At 48.1% G+C, this 27,268-nt stretch overlaps 1 protein-coding gene across 1 annotated transcript in view; it reads right to left on the bottom strand.

Moving 5' to 3' along the window:
- Positions 1-27,268, bottom strand: part of EFCAB5 (EF-hand calcium binding domain 5) — a 52,670-nt gene that overhangs the window by 8,522 nt on the left and 16,880 nt on the right. Inside the window, exons 4-16 of the mRNA XM_088138745.1 lie at positions 26,534-26,597; positions 24,832-24,902; positions 19,083-19,238; positions 17,439-17,538; positions 14,863-15,594; positions 12,493-12,573; positions 12,290-12,382; positions 9,626-9,840; positions 8,962-9,118; positions 7,036-7,325; positions 4,304-4,476; positions 2,515-2,743; positions 2,013-2,165 (exon numbers count right to left, since the gene is read on the bottom strand). Coding sequence (XP_087994871.1) covers positions 2,013-2,165; positions 2,515-2,743; positions 4,304-4,476; positions 7,036-7,325; positions 8,962-9,118; positions 9,626-9,840; positions 12,290-12,382; positions 12,493-12,573; positions 14,863-15,594; positions 17,439-17,538; positions 19,083-19,238; positions 24,832-24,902; positions 26,534-26,597 — 2,514 coding nt within the window. The remainder of the gene's footprint in view (positions 1-2,012; positions 2,166-2,514; positions 2,744-4,303; positions 4,477-7,035; positions 7,326-8,961; positions 9,119-9,625; positions 9,841-12,289; positions 12,383-12,492; positions 12,574-14,862; positions 15,595-17,438; positions 17,539-19,082; positions 19,239-24,831; positions 24,903-26,533; positions 26,598-27,268) is intronic.

Here is a 27,268-nt window from a genome sequence, read left to right as displayed (position 1 = left end):
TGCTGGTGATTCTCAGCCGAAGCCGAGAGGTTAGCTTCATCCGCTGGGCGTTTTGAACAAAGCTGTTTTAATAGATGGTATGGCCCAGCAGAGAAGTTTTATTCTTGCAGTTGTAACCTAGTTTTTTTTTTCTTTCCCCCCCCTAGCTTTCAGGCTGAGCTTTGCAGGAGAATTGCCTCCGCTTGCTACAGAAGCCCTCAAGTTCTTATGAGGCAGGCGAGAGAAAGATCTTTCTGCCAGAGACAATGCTCTAATATAAAGAAACTGTAGGAGGAGAACCGTGTTTGTTTCCTACAGAAAAAAATCAAAAGGTACCTGGTAGCCTATTTTCCAACTACAGGTAGTCCTCGACTTACAACCATTCGTTTAATGGCAATTCAAAGTTACGACAGCACTGAAAAAAGTGACTTATGACTGGTCCTTGCACTTACAACCATTGCAGCATCCCCACGGTCACAGGATCAAAATTCGGACGCTTGGCAACTGGCATATACAGTATTTACAACAGTTGCAGTGTCTGGGAGGTCACATGATTGCCATTTGTGACCTTCCCAGAGGGTTTACGACAGGCAAAGTCAATGAGGGAAGCCAGATTTACTTAATGACCGCAGTGATTCGCTTAATGACCGTGGCAAAAAAGGTCATAAAATTGGGCATGACTCACTTAAGGACCGCATTTCTTAGCAATGGAAGTTCCAGTCCCAATTGTGGTTGTAAGTCAAGGACTACCTGTAACAAGTTTTATTAACTCACAAAAGTTGATGCCTTTTAATAAAATTTGTAGCCAGAAAAGGGTCTACTGTTCTGACAATTGGCAGGTGTCAATTCAAGGGCAGCCTTGAAACAGGTGAGCGAGAGATGCTCAGGGCACCTTCTTCCACTGTTGCTGAGTTGAAGCAGGGATGCTGACCAACTCAGTGTCCCGGTGCCTTGAGTGTCCTAATCTGTGAGTGGAGCATGTTAAGGGCTGGCCAGTCACACTGTCTGAATCTAAACAAGATGTCATCAGAAAATACAACTAATAGGAAAGGGATGGACCGTCCAGAGTAGACCATGTTGGTATAAACCTCATGGCATGGGCTAAATCTCCCTCTGGTTTGCCACTGCAGTGAAATAACCTATCTTTGCCAAGGCAGAGAGAGGGACCAGGTGCAGCTCCTTTCTCTGTCACTTACACATGTCTTCTTTGTCTCTTTTAAGTGAATCGTGGAATCATTGGTTGGGAGGGACCCCGGAGGTCTTCTAGCTCCCTCCCTGCTGAGAGTAGGAAAAGACTTGATCTCCATATATAAATAGTGCAGTAAAACTGCCGACCTTCTAGGAGCATTGGTGAAGGTAGAAATTTAACTAATGGAGCTTTTTCAGATTGATGGGGGAAGCTTTGCTTGCTAATTCTGTTCGCCTGGTAGTTATTAAGGCACTTGAATTGCCAGAAAGAAATTGGCAACCTCGTGCGTATTTGAGAAAGCAAGAGGGTGAGCGCTGGTCCCTGGAACAGAGGTTCAGAGTACAGGTAGTCCTCGACTTATGATTCGATCAATGACCGTTTGAAGTTACAACGGTGCTGAAAAAGTGACTTACGACTGATCCTCACACATATGACTGTCACAGCGTCCCAGCGGTCACATGATCAAAATTCGGGCACTCGGCAACCGGTATGCATTTACAATGGTTGCAGTGTCCTGGGGTCACGTGATCACCATTGCAGTCTTCCCAGGGGGCTTCCAACAAGCAAGGTCAATGGGGGAAGCTAGATTCGCTTAACAACCGTGGCAAAAAAGGTCATAAACTCGGGCATGACTCACTCAACGACAGAGGTTCCGGTCCCAATTGTGGTCGTAAGTCAAGGACTACCTGTATAGCTAAACCACAGCAACAGACATAGAAGAGCAAAAGGTGAATAGAAAAGGCACATCTGATAACCAATTGCTATTTACAGTATATGGTTCTGTTTGTTCATGGCTGGCTTGCTATACAAAGACAACAAACTTTATGACATATTAGTATATTACCCGGTTGTCTCCAGGATCCATGAAGTAGGCAGTGATGTTTCGAAGGCCTGGTGCTTGGCCGGACAGCCACTCCACTGCGGTAATGATGACCTGCAGCAGACTTCGCTGGGTGCGGATATGATGGTAGGCTTTGCTGAATGAGTGTGCAATCCCCTGAGGAGGAACAAACCTTGCCTTGTATTGGAAAGCAGGGCTGTGTGAACAGCTAAGACAGTTAGTAAGAGAATATGGATAAACCTGTGAGAATACCTTGAACCAGTGTTTCTCGACCTTGGCAGTTTGAAGATGTGTGGACTCCAACTCCCAAAATTCCCCAGCCAGCATTCTGGGAGTTGAAGTCCACACACCAAGGTTGAGAAACACTGCCTTGGACTGTTGTAAACTCTCCCAAGGGAATAGCTAATGGGGTCTTGCTCACAAAGCCAAGACAAGCCATGTTGCTGCCCCCCCACCAGGTCCTGGCTGCCCCATTCAGTTCCCAGCAGTTTTCGTGCTGCCCCACCTGATAGTAACGGATCTCATGGGGAACGAAGATGGTTTTCTCATTCGTGTCCCGGAGGGTGTCCAGCCCGAGGACCCCAAAGACTCTTCTCTGGACATCTTCCAGTGGTAGCACTAAGAAGGAGCCCCTTCGCTCAGTTTCACGGCGATCGGGGTTCCAGAAGTGGATATTTCCATGCAACTGGACTCGGGGGACATGGATTGGCTTGTCATCCAAGGCGGCTGAAAAGCTGGGGGGGTGTTGCAAGAGGGAAGAGAGACTTTGGTGAGGCAACATCTGGGGGAAGATACAACAGAGCAGCAGCAGACCTGGAAGGGGAGGGCCCCATCTCATAATTCACACCATAGGAAAGCGCAAAATGGGCTGTGTCAGGAGTAGCCTCAGTATGACCATGTAACGGAGAGTGCTGCTGTGGATTGGGGTTTCCACTGTAAAACTCCCAGAATGAAAAACGAATCTGATTCCTCTTTGAAATGGTCTGTATTTGGCCCTGACCCTGTTGGGGAACTCCGGGAGCTGAAGCCCACACATCTTCAAATTCACAAGATTGAGAGACACTGCTCTAGGAGCTCAAGATAGGTCCTGTTCCTCTCATATTTTCCCCACCACAAATCTGTGAGGGGAGTGGGGCTGAAAGACTCTGAGTGTCCCAAGTCACCTAGCCAGCTTCCGTGGCTGAGGGTGGGTCTTGGAGACCATCTAGCCCAACCCCTTGCCCAGGGCTGGAATCCACTGTCCCATCATCTCAGAGAGATGGCCATGTAGCCTCTGTTTAAACTCTCCAGTGAAGGAGAGTCCCCTGCTTCCCATGTCATCCTATCCCACTGCTGAACCTTCTTACAGTTCAGAAATGCTTCCTGATGCCCAGCTGAAATCTACTTCCTTGTCATTTACACCCCTTGTTTCTGGGACAATTCTTCTATGTGACAGCCCTTCAGATAGTTGGAGGCAGCAATTTGGTCTTCTGTTCTCCAGACTGAACATACCCAACCCTTCCAACTCTTCCACATAAGGGTTTCCTTCTTGGTTGCTATCCTCTGGACACGCTCCATTTTGTTAGTGTCCAGAATGCACACCTTCAGTCCTACCACCATAGCTGTCACCTTGACTTGTTGGATCACACCTGCAGACCCTCCTGCCTGATCAGTTTTTTGATGGGATACCACTAGGAATCCCTGGGCTGAAAGCTAGATTGCAAAAATTCCGGGAAAGAGCCATGGCCAGCCACATCCGTCTTACCGGAGGAGAACTGTCTTGTCACCAGGAATCAAACTTGAGGGAAGGGAGTATTTCCCTTTTCAAAAGATCCACATGTGGAATAAGTTCATCCCACCCTTAGATACCTTAAGTGAAGAAGAGACTCTAGGTCTGCTTGTCTTATATCCTTTTTTATTATAGGCAGAAGTTATGCGTGCTTGCACGGGGTGAAGAAATAAACCATTTGAAGCTTTGCATTTACAGGGATAACATTATACTTTACACCACACAGCCTGTCCCTAAAAATGCTGAGACGGGTCTTTATTACTCATAAGAAATGAATGTATGAATAAATGAATGAATGAATGAATGAATGAATGAATGAATGAATGAATGAATGAATGAATGAATGAACAGGGAAACTGCCATCCAAGCTGTAATGCTGCCTAATTTTTAAGCCATCCATTCCTAGAAATTCTACAGCTCAAAACACTCTGTGTTGTTCCCATATCTTGAAAATACCACATTTCCCTCTGGCGGGGACCCAATCCTTCTCCCATGGAAAGGAAACAGCTCTGGGAGAGGTTCTTACCTGACTCCTTGCATGTCCATGAAAAGGATCTGGTTTAAGACATAAGGGGCATCATCTTCTGTGCAGGCCACATAGCGGAGGAGAACATCTCCCCGCTCAGGGGCAATGACATTATATTCCAGAAGGGCAATGTATGCACTGACTTTCTTCTTGTCTCCATGGGCATCAGTATCCTGCCACAGAAAGGAGACCTGTCATCATAGACTGGCTGTTTGGTCATTTCCTTGGGTTTCATAGAATCTTAAAATCATAAACTTGGAAGGGACCTTAGAGAGGCCTTGGACCTTAGAGGTCCAACACCATGCTCAGGGTATGATTCACTAGATCAGTGTTTCTCAAGCTTGGCAACTTTAAGATGCATGAACTTCAACTCCCAGAATTCCCCAGCCAGCTTAAAGTTGCCACGGTTGAGAAACACTGCACTAGACTATCTCTGAAGATCACCATTCAGCCTCTGAAGACCTCAAGCGAAGGAGAACTTGCCACTTCATAGGGACATTCCTCTTGATATCTAGCTGATGCCAATTCCTTATAATTTTACCCCACTGGCTCTGGTTCTGCCTGCTGGGGCAAGAGAAAATAAGTCCACTCTTTCTTCCGTGGGGCCCTCTTCAAATGTTGGAAGATGGTTGCTATATCTCCTTTCAGTTGTCTCTTTTGTAGCCTAAACATACCCAGATCCTTTAACCAATCCTCCCAAGTCCTTTGCATTTGAAATATTCATGGATTATGTTCACACCCATTGTTTTGACCCCAGTTTGTTAAATAAACCATAATGTTATGGATTCATTAATGCTAAGCCACAGAGCAGGGTGGGGTTCATTCTATGGCTGAAGCCAAAACCGAGTGATGCAGTTGATGGCTCAGTTTGATGTCCAAATCAAGTCATGGGCATTCTGCTCCCATTTTGTTTGTGGGATTAATGGATGTACAGACTTGAGGCTGGAGCTGGCGGGGGGGGGGGGGGGCAGCAACCTGTCCCATCTAGAAAGAGCAGAGGCCTTCTGCATCATCAGGACCAGTGGGAATGCCTGCAGAGAAGGTCAAAATGGCAGACAAGGGCATGCAATCAAAGTTCTCCCCCCCCTTTTTTTAAAACCATGGCCATGCAATAAAGCCTTTTCTGTATCTAAAAAAGCATGGTCACGGGAGCCATCTTGACTTATTTGACACCCTCACCCAGTGGATGCCCCTAGATGCTAATCCTTCCTAGTTTAAGCAGCAACTCATAGCATTCCCAGGAAATTTGGCTGCTCTTTTATGCTGTGCTATGTTATTTATATTTTTAATTATTGGTTGTGTTTTTCCTCTGTTTTTATTTTGTTTTAATTGTTTGCCATCCAGGATCATATATATGAGATGGGTGGCCATATAAATGTATTAAATAAATTAAGCCCTGCCCAGCCTTTGCCTAGAGACCTCCAGTCTTCCAGGTGGTTGGTTCTAAGGCTGAACCCTGCTGCCTTTACTTGCTTTTAATCGCACCCAGGCAGGGCGCTGTCCCTGGTGAACGCCCCATGTCCAGCTGCTACCTCTCCTCTGTCCAAGCCAACTAACCTTCTCCTTCCAGGAGAAAACAGGAGAGCACAAGCCTCTGCTGCCTTCTGTTTGCCACCATGTTCCCTTTCTCCTCCAGGCCAAATTGGTCAACCTCTTGCGCCCAGGCTGTGCTTTCCATAAACCTGTTTTGCTCCCTCTCTCTGTTCCCCTTGTAACTCACCCACCTGCTTCTCGGTATGGCAGAATGGCACCTTTACTTAGTATGGCAGTGGTTCAGTTGTTGGACCAATGCTGCTCTGGAGTGCAGGGAGTCCTCAGACCTAGCCACAAATTTGGTTCTGTCCTGGATAATTCTCCCCAGAGTCTGCTTTGGGTCAGATCCAGACGTATCCAACTTACCCCACAAGCAAAATTGCATCCTCTGATGTCTCAAGCATCAGATGGGACAAACCCAGTAACAGATGGCCAGTTTACCTATTCATTCACCTATTCTCCTAAGAACTCCTCTGCTCCTGCAATTTTATTTATTGGTTTTTTTATACCCCACCTTTCTCTAGGAGCTCAAGGCGATGTATGTAGCATTCTCTTCTCCAGGTTTTCCTCACAACAACATCCCTGTGAGGTAAGTTGGTTGGAAGAGAATAACTGGCCAAAGTTGTCCATGAGCTTTCATGGCTAACGGCGGGACGTGAACCTGCCATGGTTCCTGGTGCCAGTCCAGCACCTGGGCTTTCTTAGGAATTTCACCTTCCTGCCTATTCATCTCTTAGATTCATCTAGATCAGTGATTTTGAAACTTGGCCATTTTAAGAGGGGTGGACTTCAACTCCCAGAATTCTCCTGCCAGCATGCTGGCTGGGGGATTCTGGGAGTTGAAGTCCACCCCTCTTAAAATGGCCAAGTTTCAAAAACACTGATCTAGATTTATAGATCCTTTCTTCTTCAGATTTTCTCTACAACAACTCTGTGAAATAAAGAATAACTGGCCCAAAGTCATCCAGGAGCTTTCATGATGAAGCTGGTCTTGAACCTGGGCCCTCAAGGCCACGGACCTTGCATCTCCCTGCCCAGTCCTTCCTCCCCTCTCCAGTCTTTGGTCTAATTCAAAGGCCCAACCTTCCTTGATTTTCCTCTCAGGGAACCATTCGTGCCCTGTATAAACTTGGTTCTTCTTCACTGTGCCATTCCAGCTCTGATCCTCCATGATGAGTCCTGTTTACAGATCTACTCACCCGGCAAAGAGCCTTGAAGACCTCTTGATACACGGGCTCCATGCACCCTCCACTGGTCTTGGCAGAGTGCTCAATCCGGAGCAGCCATTTCCGCCGTGCGTTCCCTCGCAGCCGCTCCAGGTGCGTGCGTTCCACTGTCATCATCAGGAACTCCACAATGTTGTCCAAAATTTCGTCTTCATTTCCAGTGAGTTCAGACACCACTAGCTCAATGTAGGCTTGGAAGTCTTTCAGCGATAACTTCACAACCCCGCTGGGGTGCCAGTTGGGGAAGGAAAGCTGCAGCTTAGCTATGTGGGGAGAGGAAAGGAAGGCAGGGTCAGCTCAGGGCATGTGCTTTTCAATTGTGGACCCAGGAAGATGCACCCTCGGGTCTCCACTCCTGATTCCTTCAGATGATGCAACTGAAAACATACCTTTTTCTTCACAACCACTGAAAAAATCAGGATCAGAGACCAGAGGGTGCACCTTCACCACGCATGACTGTCAGCTCTTTTATGAGCTACAGGTAGACCCTGGGACGCCCAGTTTAAGGATGACCCATAGCTAAGAACGGAGCCTATTGTCACAAAATTCGAGTTAAATACACACTGGTTTGAGTTCATTACACAGTACTGTATTGTACATACAGTATTGTACAATAATACCATTCTGGCTTACGTACAAATTCGACTTAAGGACAGACCTTGGGAATAGAACTCGTTCTTAAACTGGGGACTCCCTGTATTTTTAAATACAGATTTGGTGTTCTTCTGAAAGAGCGGTAAACCAGTATTCAAATGCAGCTCAAACAACAGCTGAGAAGGGCAGTGAGTGGTTGTGCCATGAAGCAGTCGGGAGGGAGCCAATTCGACCTCTTCTGGTCCCTGTACAGACCTCCCTCCTGCCCCCACCACTGACCAGCTGCTCTTCCAGCTGTTCCAGGGCTCCTGAGATTGCCTCAGACCCCTGGCGCGGACAGGGTAAGAGGCCAGGAAGAGAGTGACTGGCACCAGGAGGGGAGGGATGCGTCCACATCAGAGGAAAGCACCCAACAGGTTTGGGCTGATCCCATTCCTGGCATCATCCCTCTGCAACAGAGAATGGCTGCAGCACAACAGTTTCACCTACGGCAAAACTGCAATAACTCGTTTAAAGGTAAAAACACTGGAACTGTTCAAGATGGCTATATGTTGCCTCAGGTAAGATTGGGGAGGAAATGAACATCATGAGGTAATGGCAGAAAAAAAAAAAGGTTCCTTTGTATCATAGTTAGGTGGAAGTAGGGAATGGATATAAGCCATAGTTTGTTTAATCATGGTTTCTAGGATAAACCTCACTTTGGCTGGATTCACATAACACAATAAGCTCAAAACAAACCACATTAGGGCTTACTGTAATATCTGAACCCAGCCAAGGGACCTTTCCCCACTGCTGAGTTATATCAGCAATTATATCATCCTTGAGTCGGCAGACAGCAATAGAGACATGGGCAATCTTTCTCCTGCCATTCGTGTCTCTGTTCCCAGTGACTGCCAGTCCCCTGAATTCCCTCCAAGGAAATAGGTGACAAAGCCTCACTGATTTTACACACTTTGAGGTTGTCATTGGATGGTGGTGGAATAAAGGGGAAAACACCACTTCCACACTGGTAGGCTGAAGGTGACTTAAGTCTGTTTCACTCATGAGCTGGGGATAAGATGAAGGCAATGGTATGGGGACGAGGGGGTCAGGAGAGGTTGCCAGAGCATGTCTGTGCCATGGTTAGGTGCAAGTGGGGAAAAGACCCAGGAGGAGTTTGTTTTTATCTCCTGGCTCCAGAAGCAAAGTTCTTCATCTCCCAGACAGATCTTAAAGTGAACTCATGTGGTCTTCCAGGTGCATACAACTCCTTGTGGGGTTGATTAAGACAGCTACTTTTCTGAAAGGTCTTTGCATTCCTCTTACCCTTAGTCAAGGCTTCTTCTTCCATCCCTTCCTTAAAGGTGCTCAGAACAGAGTCGACCTCCATCATATCTATGAACCCAGAGCTTTCGTTATCCCACTTCTCAAAAAGGGCTGCTAAGAGAAGCTGCTGCCGGACCAAGTTTGAAGAGTGATGAATCTGGGGGGAGGAAAGGCAATATTTGAGGGTCCCTGGGGTAATGGTTCAGCGCTGTTCCTCGCAATCAAGGTAAAGTGTTCTCCACCAGTCCTCGAACCAGCAAATCATCTGCTTCCCCCCATTGCCAGTCCCCATTCTGCCACAGTAAGGAGGCCAGCAAGAGGGCTAAATATGGGTCCGAAAACGACTCAGATGATAGACAAAAGGCACGGAAGAGTGGCGTGGGACGAAGCAGGAGAACATAACTGATATCAAGGAAATTTTGTCCCCAGCTAGTTCTGCAAGGGAATGGTGGTACCGGCTGCATGTGATCGAGGTGTCCAGTTCTGCTGGCTGGGGAATTCTGGGAGTTGAAGTCCACCCATCTTAAAGTTGCTGAGGTTGAGGAGCCCTAGTGTAGGGCTCACTGTACATGTGCATCGCTCAGGTTGACCTGGCGTGATGCACATTCAGGCTCAATGAAAAAGAACCCAGGGAAAGATTTTGGAAAAAAGATGCTGTATTTACTTTCTCCAGCTGGCTGAACTTTTCAGCCTCCGTCTGCATGTATCCTTTCTTCACAGACTCCGTGAGCTTCCTCAGCTTTGGCAGGGATGTTCTTTCGCTGGCAAAGGTCTCCATGAGCTGCACAAACTGGGACAGGCTGAGGGAATCCTTGTCAAAGGTGCTGGTGCAAGCAGGGGGGCCCCGAGCCAGGATTTCTATCATGCTCATGCGGAGATCTAGAAAGAGAAATCAACCGTTCCTGTGGAATGGGCTGGCCGTAGAGCAGGGTTCCTCAACCTCGGCCACTTTAAGATGGGTGGACTTCATGTCTGGCTGGGGAATTCTGGGAGTTGAAGTCTGCCCATCTTAAAGTGGCCAAGGTTGAGGAACATTGCTCTAGAAGACTTCCAAGGTCCCTTCCAACCTTGTGATTCTGTGATTTGACCTACAGCTAGTGTGCTGAGGCTGGAACAAGAGAGAGAAAGAGGCAAAGAGGTGTGTGAGGGAGCAAAGTGGGGGTTGCTGTCTGCGCTTGGGAAAAGATGCTGCAGCCAGGCAGAAATGCTTCTCACCCCACTTCTCTCATGCATTCATTCGCACATTCATGCACAGCTTTACTCACAAGCATCCAAACTGGTGTTCCAGCTGTCTGTGACCATGAGCCCCACCCTGGCGTCTTCAAAGGACCAAGCTGAGGTCCGGAGGCCGCCTCCCCCCACCCAGCAGATGCCAAGACAGAGTGGATGAGGAGGTGTGTGTCGAGTGTGCGTGCGTAAGAGGAAAGGAGACAAGCAAATGGCCTGCAGACGGGGAAGCGGAGGTGACGTCTGGAGATCGGCAGCTGTCACAAGCAGGCAAGAGGGCGATCGCTCAACTGCCAGGACCACAAGCTAGGGTGAGCAGCCTGTCCCGGTGGGTCTTGCCTGGAGCTTTGCCCGGAGCTCAGGAGCAGCTAGAAGAAGAACAAGCACACTGAAGCAGCCCCTCAACCCAGCCAGAGTAAGAACGTTTGGAAGGAGGCGAAGGTGGTCTGCCACTCTACAGACTTTGGGACTTTTGCCTGGACTCAGCATTAAAGGACTGAGCGTTAAAGACATATTTATAGCAGCATCGCCTTGCAAGTCCTGGAAGGGTGTAGAGCGATAGCCTGTGGTTGGGGAAGGTGTGTGCTGCAATAAAGCACCATGTACAGCTTTGCTACGCTGTGGGGTGTCCAGTCCGTGGAAAGCAAAGAACCCGCACAAGGAGGGGTGATTTTTGGTCACAGATGGGGTGGAGCCTGGGGGGTGGTCCCTGCCTGTGGCCAGACTGCCCTCCTCCAAGACATCCAGCTCCTGGGGCTGAATGGGCTGGAGCCTCTCCAGAGAGCCTCAGCTGAGCCTGGCCGTGTGATGGGCACAGCTCCGGGCTAGGAGATCATGTGCCTGTATGAGCCATTAACCTCAGCTCTGATGGAGGCTAGCGGGAAGGCTTCCTTGGTCTGGATGTGGCCAGAGGGCTGCACTGCCCACCCCTGCTTTGGGAGGAGATGAGGCCTTGGGATAACCTCTCCCTGATCTCAAAAAAAGCTAAGCAGGCTGAGGCCCGGTTAGAACTGGGATAAGAGACCTCCAGGATTGGAGGCTAAACTAGGAAGTTGACAAAGCGTTCCCAAAAGAGGCTGGAGCAAACCACCATCATCGCCCGGACCAGGACATGAAGGGATGTGTCCATGAAGGAAACATCACCTGCCTAGCTCAAGCAGCAACATCTCCCGATGATACTGGCTGATTTTGGAAAGTTAAACAGGTGGGGCCTGGTTAGAACCTGGATGGGAGACCACCAGGAAATCAGACAGGGAAGTTGAAAGAAAAGCCCAGAAAAATCAGCAGCAGGCTAGCTCCCTATTGCTACCAAGTATCCCATGTGGCACCTCTGTGCCACCTGCAGAAGACGAGTTCAGCTTGAAGGAGCCTTCTTAGTGGGGTTGCTCTTAAAACCTGTCTGGGCAGCCCAGACTTTTGGGGACCGATATTATGGTGGGTCCCCTCCCTACAGGAAGCAGTTGTTCCTTTGGGAGTTGAGTTCTTTCTTTTTTTCTTTCAGTTCCCTCCCTCATTATCGCTAGCTGCTCAGAGCCCTCCTTGAAACTGTAGAAAGGAGGAAACCCATCTGAGTCGCAGCAGTCTCAGGGACCGACAGATCAGCGACCAGCCATGTTCCCTGCACACTGTTCTCACTATTAGGTGCACCACGCATGCTATCCCCCCCACCCCCCACCCTCCTGTTCTTGAATAAATCACTGGAGGAAAGGGAAGCAATGAAACCCAACGGACGTCTGTGGTAGAAATAAGGCACTTTTCTGGCCAAGGTGCTGATTCTGCACCACTAATGCGTCGACTTTTTTCTCTGCTCCCAGGGAGTTGGTGGGCAAACGGGCCAGGGTTTCCTTGGCCCCGCAAGCCACTTGTCACCTTCTGGATGTCCACCCCTCAGTTAAAACAGCGCTCAGTTCTTTGCAAAACCATTTGCTTTTTTCTGCTGGAGCATTTATGGAGCGTGCAAAAGAGTGGTCCTGGAAGAACCGTTCTCTCCTTCAAACGTCTTCCTCCAAATACATTTCTGCCAGGAGAACCCCACGAGCAGCTGTATGGAAGATCTGAATATGAACATTATAACCTCAGGTAAGCTAATAAAAGACTGCACCTGAAAACCTGGAGTCTTCTTTGTTCCAGTCCTCCCGGATTTCCTTGCCATAATCAGCGTACTTGAAGGTGAGGTCTGCCGTCTGGAAGTTGCCTACGGGAACACAAAGGGAGGCTGCTCAAGAGGCGAAGCGACTCTCTTCCGACCGCAACTTACAAAACTGCACAACTTCGACGTGGAAGAAAGTTGATGGGTGCAATTACCTGACCAGACCGCCCCGTAGACCAGCTGAGGTCCTTTTTTCTTCTCCTTGCTGGCTCGGCTGGTGGGCGACAAGGGCAGTTCTGGAAGAGAAAAACCCAGATTGATCCTGGATGCTCTCCTCTTTTTATTAGAATTCCATGTGGTTTCAGATAGGTTTGTACTCCCCTTGAATATGGGTTTTGCAATGAGACATCTGAGCATCTTTGGGTTGCAAGCCCAGAGGCCCTGCTGTCTTGGGAATGTCTACCTCTTCGCTCCCTATCCAGGCCCTGTGCACTTGTCTAACTTGGCCTGATGATGGATCAAGCTGGCTTGCAAATCTTTTCTGGACACGTATCATTAATGATAGGATCCTTTGATACCCCAGGAAATCCCAGAGTGCTAGACTGTTCGAGATAATTGAAAGGCGTAAGTCAGAATTCCCTTGCTGGAAACGGGAGATGGGAAATGACTGGCTGAATCTAACTCGTAAGTATGAATGTGAAGGTTCCTGACTAATGATTCCAGGTCTAATAATTTGGATCCAATAATGTTTATGTTCTAGACCAGTGTTTTTCAAACTTGGCAACTTTAAGAGGTGTGGACGTCAACTCCCAGAATCCCCCAGCCAGCAAGTGCTGAGCTCTGAGTTGTTTTGCTTTATGGTTGTAATAATTAAACCCATTTGCATGGGAATTTAAATCTATGAAAACAGGGTGCTCTGCAGCTATTGGTTCTGGAAACAACACAGCATCACACAAGCAGCTTGCCTTTCGCGCACCGCTGTAACTCAACAGCACCTGCAAGCATGCCTCCCTATCTCTTGGGCCTCTGCCGTAAACCATCTGCAGATCATCACTCTGGCTGAACAAAGGTTGACTGGACAATCCAACTGGTGAGATGCATCTTTACTTAAAAAGACATGGTCCAGTTCTATACAACTAAGAGGAGTTATTCCAGCACTGGAACAATAGGATGTGGTCTCCTCTGGAAACCTCAGTCTGTTTCCCACCCCGCAAAAAAAGTGGGGGAGGGGAACCCTCTATGTTTTTAACCACTCCCAATCCCAATTTTTGTTAAACTTTTGAGACCAACTCGGTTAATCTTAGAAAACTGTAACTATGTATGGCCAGTAGAGGGCGATTAATAAAGCATTTGAGCATAATTCTCTGAGCATGTTAATCTATTCCATCTTCTGGACCAGAAATGTTTCCTTGGTAAAGTAGCAGCTGTACAGGATCTCCAGTATTAAATCTTTTCTTCACCTACTGCCTGAACCATTTAGCTAGAAGTCCTGGTCAGAATTTAATCCAGGAGAAGTCTTCTGAAAGCAAGGCAGGTTGGACACCCCTGAGCTATGTTCTCTTGTGGACTTCAAAATCTGTCATTCCTGTCTCTGAAGATGCTACCTAGTTCCCTAGTCGGGTAACCAAATGTCTGTAAGAAAACAACCAAGCTCAGAGAATACCAAGGACGCCACAGTTCAACCCTGAGCTACAGAGATTCTCTTCTATTGATTCCCCAGGCTGGCTGGGGAATTCTGGAACTTGAAGTCCATACATCTTAAAGTGGCCAAGGTTGAAAAACACTGGCCTAGAGGGCCCAAAAGAAGACCGGCCAACCGTCTCCATCCAGCCTAGGCAACATAGAAAAAGAAAGGATTTTCATTGCTTCTTGTTGGGAAGATGTACAAAAGGGTGAAAATTTGCCAGAGTTTCAATGTAATAGGGAGGAGATTTCAAGGAGGGGAGAAATGAAGACCAACTCCACCAACTGGCTCCACCCACAAACCACTTGGAAATAGGTGGGAGCAGGAAGCTAGGTGCGATAAGCACCAGAGGATGGAGGAATTCTGCTTGGCAAGCAAGGGCCTTTAAAGAGGGGCATCATGCACAACAGATTTCCTGGCACGTGGGTCAGGATGAACTTGTGAGGAATAGGATATTGTGTATAAAGAAGCTTGCCAAAACTTTGCATTCTGAGATCTTTCTTTCCAAAAAAAGAAATCAGGTTCTCAAATCAGAACAGTCAGATGTTCTCATGCTGATTTTCCAGACCTGTCCCAACAGTGCATGCCCCTTCTTCCCAAATCTCTTAGAATGGCAAGATTTATGAGGACTTTTCCTTTTCAGAGGAGCCATCAATGGTGCCTTTCACTGACATGGATTAGGCTGGGACACAGCTGGTCTTGTCCCTGCCTGACACCTTCAGCACAAGGAGAAGGATGAGGCCAACAGTTAGAAGGACACAAAGCTGGATAGAGAAAACAGCCCTCCTATTCTCTAGGCCTGGGCGTAATTGCTGCACCCAGGTTAAGGGAAGGCCCTGCAGTTAACTATAAGGGATGAGCAGACAAATCCAACAGTGCTATGAAGGAAAACATGCCATACCTGTAACCAGGGTTCCTGGTAGTCTGTCTGTTCTTGCGGCAGCCTGGTCCTCTGGGCCTAAGAGTCTTTTGTCCTCTGGCTCTGCTTTCTCTTCTGGCTTTTCCTGCTCACCTGCCTCATCTACCCCCATTTCCTTTGTAGGGAGGTCCCTCTCCCCTGGAGGAGCTTCCAGGCCTGAATCTTCCTCTTGATCCAGGATCTTCTGCACCTCAGTTGCAACCTTGGTGAAGGATGAAGGAGCGGCCTCTTCTCTTTCCAAACCTGGCTCAGGTGCTGTGACTGGCTGGTCTTCTGGAGCAGTTTCTTCACCAGCAGGTATCTCAGTTTCTTCAGCAGTTGGTTCTGTGGTACCTTCAGAGGCTAGAAGGGGTTCCTCCTGAGTCTCTGCTCCCTGGGGTTCCAGCTCAGCAACTGGTATTTCTGCTTGATCTTGTGAGGCTGCTGTGGGGACAACTTCACTCCCCGCTTCCAGTGGGCTGACCTCCTGCTCCAACCCAGCTTCCTCTGGCCCACTGACTGCTGGTTCCCTTGGGTCTCCATTGGTACCGTGGGCTGCTAAATCTACATCAGAAATTATGTCCTTCAAGTATGTATTGAGGAAGATGGCTTCCGCAGATAATGTACGCTCAGGCATTGGTGGATGGTCCTCCGGGAGGACCTCTTCATCTTCGTCAGGTTCCATATCACCCCAAAACTCAGTGAGGTCTATGTCATCCAGTTCAGCTATTGGCCCTAAAAGAGGAAACACGGGGAACATTGGGTCAGAATAGGCTTTCCTGAGCAGAACTTCTCTGGTTTGTTAGCAGAGGTCCACTGTCCAAGTCCACAGCTTCTCTGAGAAATGGGTTTCATAGTAGCAGCTTGAGAGTGACCTTCTCATCCAATTAGTCTTTTGCTGGGTGGCTTGAAAGGGTGACAGATTGTGGGAAAAAATGGGAAACAAATGGAGGGGAGAGGAGACATAACAGTCAAGAGATTGGCAGCTTAGCTTATAAAGAGCCTGGGTGGCGAGAAACCCAGGAAGAAGTGTTTCAAACCACTCAACAAGACTTTGCCTTAATAAACTCACTCACAAATGTGGTGGGAAAGTCCTCTTCCCTTTCCAGGATCCTTGTGTCTACCCCAGGCTAGCCCTAAAGGCATCTTGATGAAATCTGTGTGGGTCTGGATTCCTTGATCTTGCCTAGCTGTGGGGGGCATGACAGTGGGATAAGAGCCAGGATGGTCAGACCCACAACATGGAGCTCTAAACCCTTTAGATTAGGAATGTAATGCTCTCCCGATTGTAAGTGCCAGGAGAATTTTCTCTCCTCGCCACCCCACTACAGTACTCTGAACAGACCCCATTTCCCATTCACCTACTCACAGGATGGGGAAAGAGCAGAATTTAAGTGCTGAGACTCTGAGCATATACATATTTTTTTTCTTTGTGGGTTTCGACCAGTTCTGACTGGCTGTTAGATTTATGTTCCTTTTCTCCAGAAGCTTCCATGTATCCCTACAACCCCCCTATGAGGAAGGCTAGTCTGGGAGAGAGGAACAGTCCCAAACAATTAGAAGGAGTCTGTACCATCTTTTCTGAGTAACACATTTTATGAAAAGGGTTATGAAAAAACAGCCAAAGCTGTTTTTTGCAAAACCATCAGGAACCCATGTTCCAAAAGGACAATGAGGTGAACAAAATATAACAACCAATTAATATCACAACAAATTAATCAGTCATTTAAATCCTTCCTTGGTCTAGCCACTTCCTTGCATCTGGCTACAGCTCATGAAAGCATATGCTTTAAAAAAAAATTGTTAGTTGGAAAGAGTGCTGCCAGACTCCTGATTTTTTGCCACCGGTAGTTAACATGACTCTCCTTCTACCATGTCTATGACTTTGGAGACCCAAAGTGAGTTCCCGTGGTTGAAAATGGATGTGAACTAGGTCTCCTTGGAAAGGAGCAATATCGATCGATATGACCGAAATCTAATTTTTTCTGCCTCCTTCAGAATAATAATGCTCTCCCTCACACACACATAGACACACCCATTACAGAGAGGTTTGGCTTCCACCCATTTTCATCCAGTTCCGACTGGGCTGAAAATGTCCTGGCCCAGCCAATCTGTGGAAACGAAACGGACTGGGCCGGGAAGCAGGTCTGTTTTGGCCCTTCCTCTCCCACAAAGCCGGCGGGCAGCGCCACAATTCTTATCACACCTTGGTCCAAGCTGCCTCTCTGAAGCCCAGAGAAAGCAGCCTTTTGTGGCTCCTTGCTTCTTGGCAGGCCCAATGAATGGAAGCAGTTTTATTCCCAATATTTTCTTTAGGACCTTTTTATGGTGGCCCAACTCTTGCTTCTTCCCCCCCCAAAATATTTAGTAAGGCTACCCAAGCAGGTTTTGCTACCACCTGCACTCAGGTCACAAAATGTTGGTTGCAGCACCCAACCGCTCATTAGCCTTCATGGTCCGCCATCCGTAAATATCACCAGGCTGGTCCTTTAGCCCAAGGGCACCTCCGGGTTGCAGAACTGCTCCATTCTCAACTCCTGCAAGGGTGGGCCTGGCCGGTCAACCCCCCGCCTGCTTACATTTCCTTGGGTCACGATAGGTCTCCTTGGCAAGCTCCGAGCTGCTGTTGTAAAACTTCTCCAGTAGCGACAGCACCCTCAGTCTGTCCAAGAGCCCTATCTACGGAAGAGGAGAACAGCCATCAGAGGGGTCAGCTTTCCCATTTTCCAGGAGCTCGGTGTGCTTCCTGTAGCACCGGATCACCATGGGTATTCCTAGGAAACCCAGTGAAAATCCAGCTGTTTTATCAAGAAAGTGAGTGGCGACCCCAGGGAGCGTGACAATTGCCCAAGGATAAGTAAGAAATGCAAACCCAACACCCTGGAAATGCTCTCTTTTAAGCCTACATTTTGAATGGATACTGGAGAGAAAAGAGAAGGTCATGGAAAGGCCTTGCTTGAAGATGGAGAACTACTCAAGCCCACCTTTCCTTCAAATCTTTTCCATAAACTGACGGATCGGTCAAAATGAAGAAGAGAAATAACTGCTGCCCATGTCGTGTACAGCGGGTCAACCTTGGAGTGGTAGGTCAAAAAGGTCAAGATGGCAGCCACGACTGTATGGTTGAAATTCTACCCATTTTTGATATGCATTTAAGAAGAGGTGGGACTTCAATCATGTAGTTACAGTTGCCATCTTGACTTTTTTGATAACCCCTTTAGACACCCCTGTAGGTTCAGGGCATCCAGCAGTTCTAAATCTGGGGGTAGTCATATCCAAAAATTCAAGAGTCTGGGGCAAACAGATTGCTTTCTGAGGCAATAAAATGATTAGATTAGATTAGATTAGATTAGATTAGATTAGATTAGATTAGATTAGATTAGATTAGATTAGAGGGTTCTCTAACTTGTGGACCTGCTCGCTCAGGGCAATGTGCCCTACAACTTTGGAGCTTCCTGAAAATTGCAATGAACAAATAGCAACTCTATCTTGTTTGGACTCAAATCCCATTCAGACTTTCTCAGCCTCCAGACACCAGAACAAGCTTTCTGCAGCAGCAGCATCCTACTCTGATGATATATAGTTGATATTATCAGCATACTAATGGAGACCCACACTGAGCTGATGGGTCCCTTCTCTAAGTGACTTCATGTTAAACGATGCAGATTGAAGCCTGCAGCAATCCACATGTGAATGAGTATTAGACTGACTTCTCCTCCCCCATAACCACCAACTGGAATCGCTGCAAAACAGAATCTCCAACTCTTGCAGGTGATGGTCAATGGTACTGAAGGACACCAAAAGATCCAGCAGGACCAGAAGGGGCATGTTACCCTCAGGACTAAAGTAACAGGGCCAGACTGGTACACCCCACACCACCAAAGACTGTCACACTGGCAAGTGGAAGACTATGTAACCTCTTCTATTTCATCATTTGTTAGGAACAGATGTTGTGTAGTGCAGGACCTCACAAGGCCAACTCATGAACACTGAAATCCGTGAGACAGAAATAGGACTTGGAGAACGAACATGACGAGAAGAAGATTCACTCGTTTCTTTTGCTTTAGGGGTACTCAGGCAAGCTGGCTGGGGATTTAGGAAGTTTTAGGTTTACAACATCTGGCAAGGGTCTGCTTGGAGAAGACTGGAATAGGAATTGGAGGGGCAGAGAGTGGCAGGACCACTGCTTATAATGAAGAGAAAGAGAGAATTTTTGGATCTACCTTTCCATGGTCACAATCAAAGAACAGTTGGAGAAACATCTGCCTCCAGATGTCATGTCTGATGGTATTTCGGGTGTCATGAGCACATTGTAGGAGATGCTTCAGCAGTTCCTGGAACATGTCACTGGTGAAATTTTTGATGTAAGAAAGGAGGTACTGGGGAAAGAGGAGAGAGGAAAAATCACATTTTGTTCTCTGTTCATTCACTTGTCCTACGCTTCCTTTTTACTGTTACACATTCTTCCAAGGAATTCAGGGTGCCATATATGGATTATTTCACCCACCCACACCTTTATCCACACCACTAGCTGGTGTCCCCAGAAAGAGCTGCGTGAGGGGTTGAACCCCGGCTTTCTCTGATTCAGATAGTAGACAGACATCCAAATGCAGAAGACGGATCTTTCCATTGTGGGAAATATGCAAACCTAACACACCGCAAGGGTGGGACCCTTGCAGCCCTGGGATGTCGGGTGGTCTCCAGCAATTTTTGCAGCCTCCAGAACTCCCCTTGATTGCTCATCTTGAAAAGGGTGACACTCTTGAAAAACTTTTAAAAAATTATTTTTAAGGCAGGAAATAACCAAAGCATGCTTTTAAAAAAAGGAGGCAAATCTCCCCCCTCCCTCAGGAAGATACAGAAGATCATGGCTTTGCCCATGGGTGAGCCACCATCCCACCAAATGGCACCGCTGCTCTTCTCACTGCTCCCTGAGATCTTCTCCACCAAGACGACCCAGGGCTTAAAAGAGCTTTAAGTGTTGAAGTGTTCAAGCTGCTCAGCAGGAATGGAATTGCAACTCAAAAGAAATTACTGGCAGTGCTGGCGAGGGGGTGGGTGAGTGGGTGGGGTTTTGCACAATTGCCACTACTGCAACGTGTGATTTCAGGTTCTCCTCCAAAACAAGCCTACATCTCACAAAGCTGGGGGCAGTGGCTTCTTTTTCCTTCTTAAGGAAATCTGCCATATCACTAGTCTAATTATTCCCGACACGCTTTTTTCAAAAAAAAAAAACCAGCTTGCAGTTTCTCCACATGATCCTTCTCATCTGGAGCTCTGACAGCTCCCCGAGGAGCGCTGCTGACTTGTGGACCTCCAGCTTTCAAAGGGAGCAGCTTCTGGCGGTTTGCGAAATGACCCTCCCAATAGGCTGCTATGCGGGGGGGGGGATGCGGGGGGGGACTGATTTTTGAAACAATTAAGAAATGCACTTTGAAGTGTCCAAGAAGCAGTCCAGAGGAAGCTTTGAGAAGTGTGTCCTGCAGGCAGATCCTGCTGACAGAATTTGCATGCCAAAATTGCATTGGAGGTCTCTTCTCACTCTCTATCGGGGATGAATGAAATACTAGAAATGGGTGGGATGGGAGAATCTCTTCAGTGCAAAGATGAACGCTTGGAACGTGACTTTTATCCCTCTCTGAAGGAGGGAGAGGACATGCAGATAGGTTATCTGAGGAGTGAGAGATTGCCTGGGAAATTTGAGGTTGGCTTGACGTCCGGGTCCTGAGACCCATGGGGTGAGGACTACGAAAGAGGCAGCTGGATCGGACACTTGGGCGACATCCCCCCAACATTTCTTGTCTAAAGTAGGAGGAGACACGAGGTTACCTTCTCACTCTCACTCACAAGATCTGAGAAACGCAGCAGCAAAGAGTTGCAGAGTTGGTTGTGTAAATTAAAAAAAGGAAAAGAAAAAAGGGGAACCTTTTTGGAGACCAGTCTCTCTCCTTTACCTCCATCCTCTGCCACTGGAAATGCTACGGAGCCGAGAGTGATTTCAAGTCTTGGTCCCAGAAACACCCGGAACCCTACAGATGCATCACCTTGTGTGTTTTTAATGGTTTTTTTTTTTTAAGGCTGTGCTACAAATGCGGCATTCACAGTGTGAGTTACAAAAGGTTCTTGGAAGGGATGGGAGAGTTTGACTTTGCCACGGTTGCTGAAGGGAGAGAAAGACAAGATTCTGCCTTGGGGGAGAAGGAGATGCGCAAGGAGAGGAAGGTTTCAGAAGACCAGATGACCAGGACATTAACCTTGGATTTTCACACACCACAGGAGGCGATAAATAGAGGAGATATGGAAAATGCTACTGCCTCTAGAATGTGTGGGGCTCAAGGGCTAAACCTCCTCCTTTGCTGAACATCTCCTGGTGCAGAGCCAGCCCCATCATCAGTGACGGATAAATGAACCTGCGTGTTTAGGACCAGTTGGGGCAGAGACAGAGCACGGTGAGCAACTGTGACGTGGTCCTGAGTTGGAGGAGCTAAGAGTAAGAGAATAAAGACCTTGACGCATATTAAATATTTGCAGAAGGAGAGGAATTTCTTCTTGCTACTCTTGGAACAATGGAAGGGCATCTGCTCACTCATCGCTGAGCTGTTCTTTATGCCTAAGACAGCCAACTCTCTAGTTGACCCACGTGCCCCACCAAGTCTGATGGCAGATGAGAAGGTTGTGCCAGGGGGCATGGGGGGTGTCCTCTACACCTTGTGAGTGTGCCTGTTTCAGGCTTGGGGGTAGAGTGACTTCCCCCGTTTGGCTTTTGTGTGAACCTGCCAGATGATTCATTGCCAGTTTAATTATTTCTCACGCTGATTTTTATATTAAGCGTGACACTGTGACTGCTTTTGTCTGGTTTCAACTGCTTTGGCCTTCCAAAGCTGAAGGATGCAAGCTGGAGAGGAAGAGGATGAGGTGAGCCTCTCTCGACTGCCCAAGGCCAACATGCTCTCGCTCTGTTCCTAACCTTCTCACAGGCGCCCCTTGGACTGGGAAGAACCCATCGCTGGGTGTTCGAGGCAGACGTGGGCCTGACCTCCGAAGAAGACCCATTTCTTCTGCCTGCTGGCTGCCCCACCCCGAAGCAGCCTTCCCCCCCCCCGGCATCGTCCAGACAGGTTGGACATCAACCCCCAGGTCTCCCCTCGATGCTACTTCCTCCCATCTTCTTGAACCCCCCAGGGATGCTTTTTTCCCCCCCTCACCCCTTTCAAATTTGGCTGCCCTGGACTGGGATGGTTCTTGGACTGCCAAAATGTGGGATGTTGCTATCTTCCCCCACCTGGGATAAGCCCCATTGGCTGCCGGGCAGCGTCTCCAACTGTGGCTTTCTTCTGGGTTGAGTCTGAGGGATGCACTCCTTTGGACCCTCCCTTACTTTCAGTCTGCCATGGGTTTATCGCCAACCCCCCTGCAGCTGTTTAAAATTGGCCCATGATTACATTCCTCCCTGCAGACCCGAGTTCTGCACATGCTGATCGATGCTCCCCCTTACTAGAGTGGCTTCCGCCTGGTGCCACGTCCCCGTCTGCGCCATATTTCACATTCCGCTGGTTTGTTCAGGGATGACCGAACAAGTGGTGCCAGCCCCAGGAGGAGAAGCAATGATATTGCCTCCCTGTTCAATTTCGAAGGCCCACAAGATGGGTGGGGGGGCATCTCTGTGGCTTGACCTCCGCTGAGCCGTGGCGAAACAAAAACCGTGAGAAGAGCCCCTCTAAAGAAGCGCCAATTCTTGGGCTGCAAAATGTCTTTGCAGCAATTCGGTCTGGGCCCCAGCAGAGCCCCGAAGGATTGATTTGGCTTTGCTACCCAACAGATACGGTGGTGTGTGATCCTTCAGGTGTAGAGTTGATTCAGGAGCGGCCCAGATGCCCAGGCTTAGCATAATATAGATGTGTAGAACTGAAATGTCTTGAGATACCAGCTAAAATGTGGTTTTATGTGCACCATGTCCTGAACCAAGCTCTCAAGGAATAGTTTATTCTTTGTAACAGTCCCCTACTTTTGTATGGACCTTGTATGGAATTTTGTATGAATCTGGCTGATCGGCAAATCTGAAAACTGTAGCCCCAGCACGTTGGTAGTGGATTTGGGAAAGTGGGTGAAAAGCCCCTCCGTGTGGGCTTGAGGGAAAAAGATTCACAGAAAAGAAGACGGCTGCGAACCCTGATTCTCGAGAGGAGACTGTAGACGCACGGATTTCCTTGAGATACATATTACTCTTGAGAATTCTCTTTATTATGAGAAGTCCCCGTGAGGTTCACTATTTCATCACAACCACAAGACAAGTTTGACATGTTACTACTAAGACTTAACTTTGAGAGAAATGCTAACTGGATCCCCTTCAAAAGTTGGGTGTTAAGTACTTACATTCTGAGACAGCTGTTTTCTGCTCCATCTTTCGTTCCAGGAAGAACAGGTGTTATCTGGCATTGAAAAGCTCAGTGGCTGCCTATGCTGTTGCTGTTGCTCTGTGTGCATGCGTGCATGTGTTGTCTATCCCATAGCCTAGTGTTTCTCAACCTTGACCACTTTAAGATGGGTGGACTTTAGCTCCCAGCATTCCCCAGCCAGTTGAAGTCCACCCATCTTGAGAAACACTGCCACAGCTAAGCAAGGGAATAGACATCAGGGGGTGTCAAGAATATGGAATATGGGTCCTTGGCCTCTTGCCACAGACAACTAATAGAACTGCAAGACTGTCAGCAAGGGTGCGACTCAGCAGCCCCCTCCAGCTTTCTGATGTAGGGTTCTTGGGTCATGAAGCTGCTGTGAACACAAGAGGCCAACAGAAGATAACGCTGGTGGGACCTCTGAAGCCATCAGTGATGAGGACGTCTCACTTTCTAGATTTTCCTTCTCCCCTCCCTATTTCTGGCTGACTCACCCTGGGTGGGGGAAGCAAACCTTTGCTTTGGAGTCCAGCTTCCACCTATATTTTTAAATTGGTGATTATTAATCGATGCTTCATCGTGAGGAAGGGGGAGGATTTTCTTGGTCTGTGATGAAGATAATCCAAACTTAGAGGTTAGTAATTTTTGTACGAGGGGGGCAAACTGAAGCCTTGGAATAGGTTGTGTGAGTGTGTTATGTGTCAAAATTTGCTTATTTTTGGGTACTTCTGCTCTTCCTCCTCCCAAACATCTCTCTGCAGGTAGTGGATTATGTCCCCCGCATCCCAGTCCTTGGAACTAACACCTGTTTAGAACTTAGATAATTTGGAATAAAAGACATGAAGGCTGGTTTACCAGGAGCAGAGTTCTGCTTGCTGAAATTAAGTATAAAAATGTGAGAAGCCACCCCAGGTACTGCTGAAAAAAGGAATAAAGAGCAAATACTTGTGCATGTGTACCTGAAAATCAGAGACATGCCAGAAATTCAGAGTCTATCATGAAGGAGCGATGTTAGTGCAACTCCAGGGGCCCAAGGTAGACTTAAGATGGGCATTACCGTATAAAAAAACTCCAATTTCTGGATCCAATTCAGAAGGAGAGAGAGCAAGAAAGGGGTACGATATAGCTGGAGGTCAAGAGGAAACGTGGGTCCCATTTCTGGGTTTGCTTTGTAACCCTGCCAGAGAAGCGGGGTGTCATTTCCAGAAGAGAATTGGGAAGCAGGAGATGACACTCTTCCTTTGGACATCTCTACAAAGTGTAATCACCTCATTGTTATCCAGCCTTCCTTCCATGGCAGGAAAGGATCCAGGAGGGTCCATGGCAGGGGGTGTCAAAAAAGTCAAGATGGTGGCCACAGTTGCACATAAAAAGGGAGCAGGACTTTGAGAGTGTGATTGTGGTTGAAATCTTGACTTTAAACAGCACCCCCCCCATAGATGCTCCTGCAAGGAACTATAAAAGGGATTGTTAGGCACTTTCAGCCGCTGTGTCCTCCCTTCCTCCTGATTCTTCATGGAGGGGAGGGTCCCAAGCCCACGATCCCTCCTGGGAAAAAAGTGACAGGCCTCCTCACCTCCATGAATTCCTCTTGGTTCACCTTCACTTCCAGCGTTCCCACGGCTTCCAACGGCCTGGCGTAGATGTCTGCAGAGAGGAGAAAGCGTTGGTGCCTGACAGGCGGAGTGAAAGCCTTGGCAGGGAGGGAAGTTCTGCTGGGCCCACTGGGAAGGAGGGGACAGTGGGAACCACACCGGGCACGCTGAGAGCAAAGAGAACCAGCGCTATTTGGCTGCGGACGCCGGGCATCATTTGTGAATCGCTCCCCGGGCAGGTGCAAAAGATGTAAGCAGCAAAGGAATGTTTGACGTCCTCCTATCCGAGGTGTCCGCAGGGTGTGGTCAAAACAGTCAAGATGGCAGAGCCCTGAGCACACTGTTGGGGCCACCAACTTGACTTTTTTGACCACACCCTGCAGACAGCCCCATCTCCAATGGAACGTTTGGTTTGGCCCCTTTGTGGTGAGGATCTGTTGGAAACAGACTCTCCTGCTCGATCTCGCTGCCCTTCCTTCCCTTTGCTCGCCTCTCCCAGGCAGCGGGTGGAACTGGCTTTCCATGGGGAGGGGGTCCTTCTTCCAAAGACCTCCCCCCAGTATAACACCTGCCTCTGAATAACCTCCAGTGGTAGAGAAATGATTGACCGCCTGAGGATGCAGAGAGAGACCTTGCTTGGCCCACGAGGTACCCTGCCCTCCTTGACTTTATTTATTTATTTGCATTTCAAATTTGTTGCCGCCCATCTCACTGTCGGGTGACTCTGGGCGGTTTACAGTAGAAACAGAATAAGCATTAATTAAAATAGATAAGAATTAATTAATTAATTAAAGTATGCTGAAAAACAAAACTTCCTTTATGATACTTCCACATTCTTTGAATGAAGAGAGAGAATGAAGATGCAAAGCACCTTCCTCAAATCTCTTCTTCCTAAGAATGCCTCTAGGCCTGAAACAGACCCCACGGGCATTCTAAGGAAGTAAGAATTGCAGCCTGAAATGAAATGAAATAAAATACAAAATAAAAAGGGCTGCATTGGAAGGATGGTCCCCTGGCAGAAAAAAAGACAAAGGTGAGTAGGAAAGGAAGAACATATCCTGGGGGTTTAGAGCAGGGTTTCTCAACCTTGGCAACTTTAAGATGTGTGGACTTCAACTCCCAGAATTCCCCAGCCAGCAAGGGCCTTGGGTACAGCATGGCGTGAGAGCTCCATTTCTGCCTATTGAACTAGATGTCACTGTTGATGGACAGGTTCACAACATGGCAGGTTAAAGCTGAACAATGGGGACTTCTTTTATCTCCTATTTTCACAATGAGGAGCCATGGCATCTGGGTCAACTCAGCATCAGCTTCCCAGTCTTGATGGGAGCTGGTCCAACACAACTGGAGGCCCACCATTGGTGGATAGTATTGCTGACTGGCTGGAAGGAAGACCCACGGCGGGGGGCAGTAGGGTGATTAGAATTGGGGATGAAAAAAGTGCCCTTGGACAAGGGATTGAGCTGGCTGGTTGCCTCCAGGTGCAACGCTGTGACTAGATCCCACAATACTACTTTGGGCATGCCTGAGGGTGGGCATATGCCCACTGGAAGCTCACAATGCAGCAGCGAGGAGCAGCTTTTGTCCCTACAGTGGAGTCCTTAGGATGAGAGCTCATGACCACGGGTTGGGGTTGGGGTTGGGGTTAGAGTCAGGGTTAGGGACAGGCAGATGCACTTTTACCTGTCCCCTTGGACTGATGCATCGGGCTGATGACCTCCAGGAAGGATTTCAGGGCGCTTTGGATCTGCAAACGAAAACAACATTTCTCAAGGGCCGGCCCACAAGCTCCTCTCATGGTGCGCGTTGTTGATGTGGAGCTGTTCTAAGCCAGGATACCCAGAGGCCCACCATGCTCAGGGACCAGTGGGTGCCCAGTATGGTCTCCTGGCTTATTTATTTGTTTACTTATTCGCTTTGTATAGCTGCCTGCTTGGCACACAACTCAGGGTGGTGTACATCCTCAGTAAAGAGCAACAAATCCATGTAAAACAACATGGTGCAGAGAGAGGCCGTGCAGGGGCAATTCAGTCCAAGGCCGTTGCCACCCTCTGACTTCAAGCAGTAGGTAAGGCTTCAGTTGGATGGTGCATCAGGTCCTCAGGAATTTATGGTGGGTCGGGCAAGTTCTTACAGGAATTAGAGTGGGATAAATCTGGGTGAGCTAAAAGGACTTTGCCTCAGAGGGGGCCAAAGAAGGGCAGTTGACGGATACAATTAGAATCTAACAGAATTGTGCATGCAATGGCAACATTGCCCAATGTTCACTGTATTTTATTTGTTGATAACATTTCTGCTTTGCATTCCTGCCACGCATGAACTCAGGGCAGCTCACCGTGAACGATAACAGAGCAGAAAGAAGATAGTCGAGCAGAAATCGCCACAGCGAACGTTGCATAAACGCTACAATCCTACCCA

Source organism: Python bivittatus, unplaced genomic scaffold, assembly GCF_059951505.1.
Source record: "Python bivittatus isolate LINGU-HERP-01145 unplaced genomic scaffold, Pbiv_v1 ctg000240_np1212, whole genome shotgun sequence".
Classification (NCBI taxonomy): Eukaryota; Metazoa; Chordata; class Lepidosauria; order Squamata; family Pythonidae; genus Python; species Python bivittatus.
The sequence above is the reverse complement of the archived record's forward strand: the minus strand, read 5'-3'. Positions and strand labels throughout refer to the sequence as shown.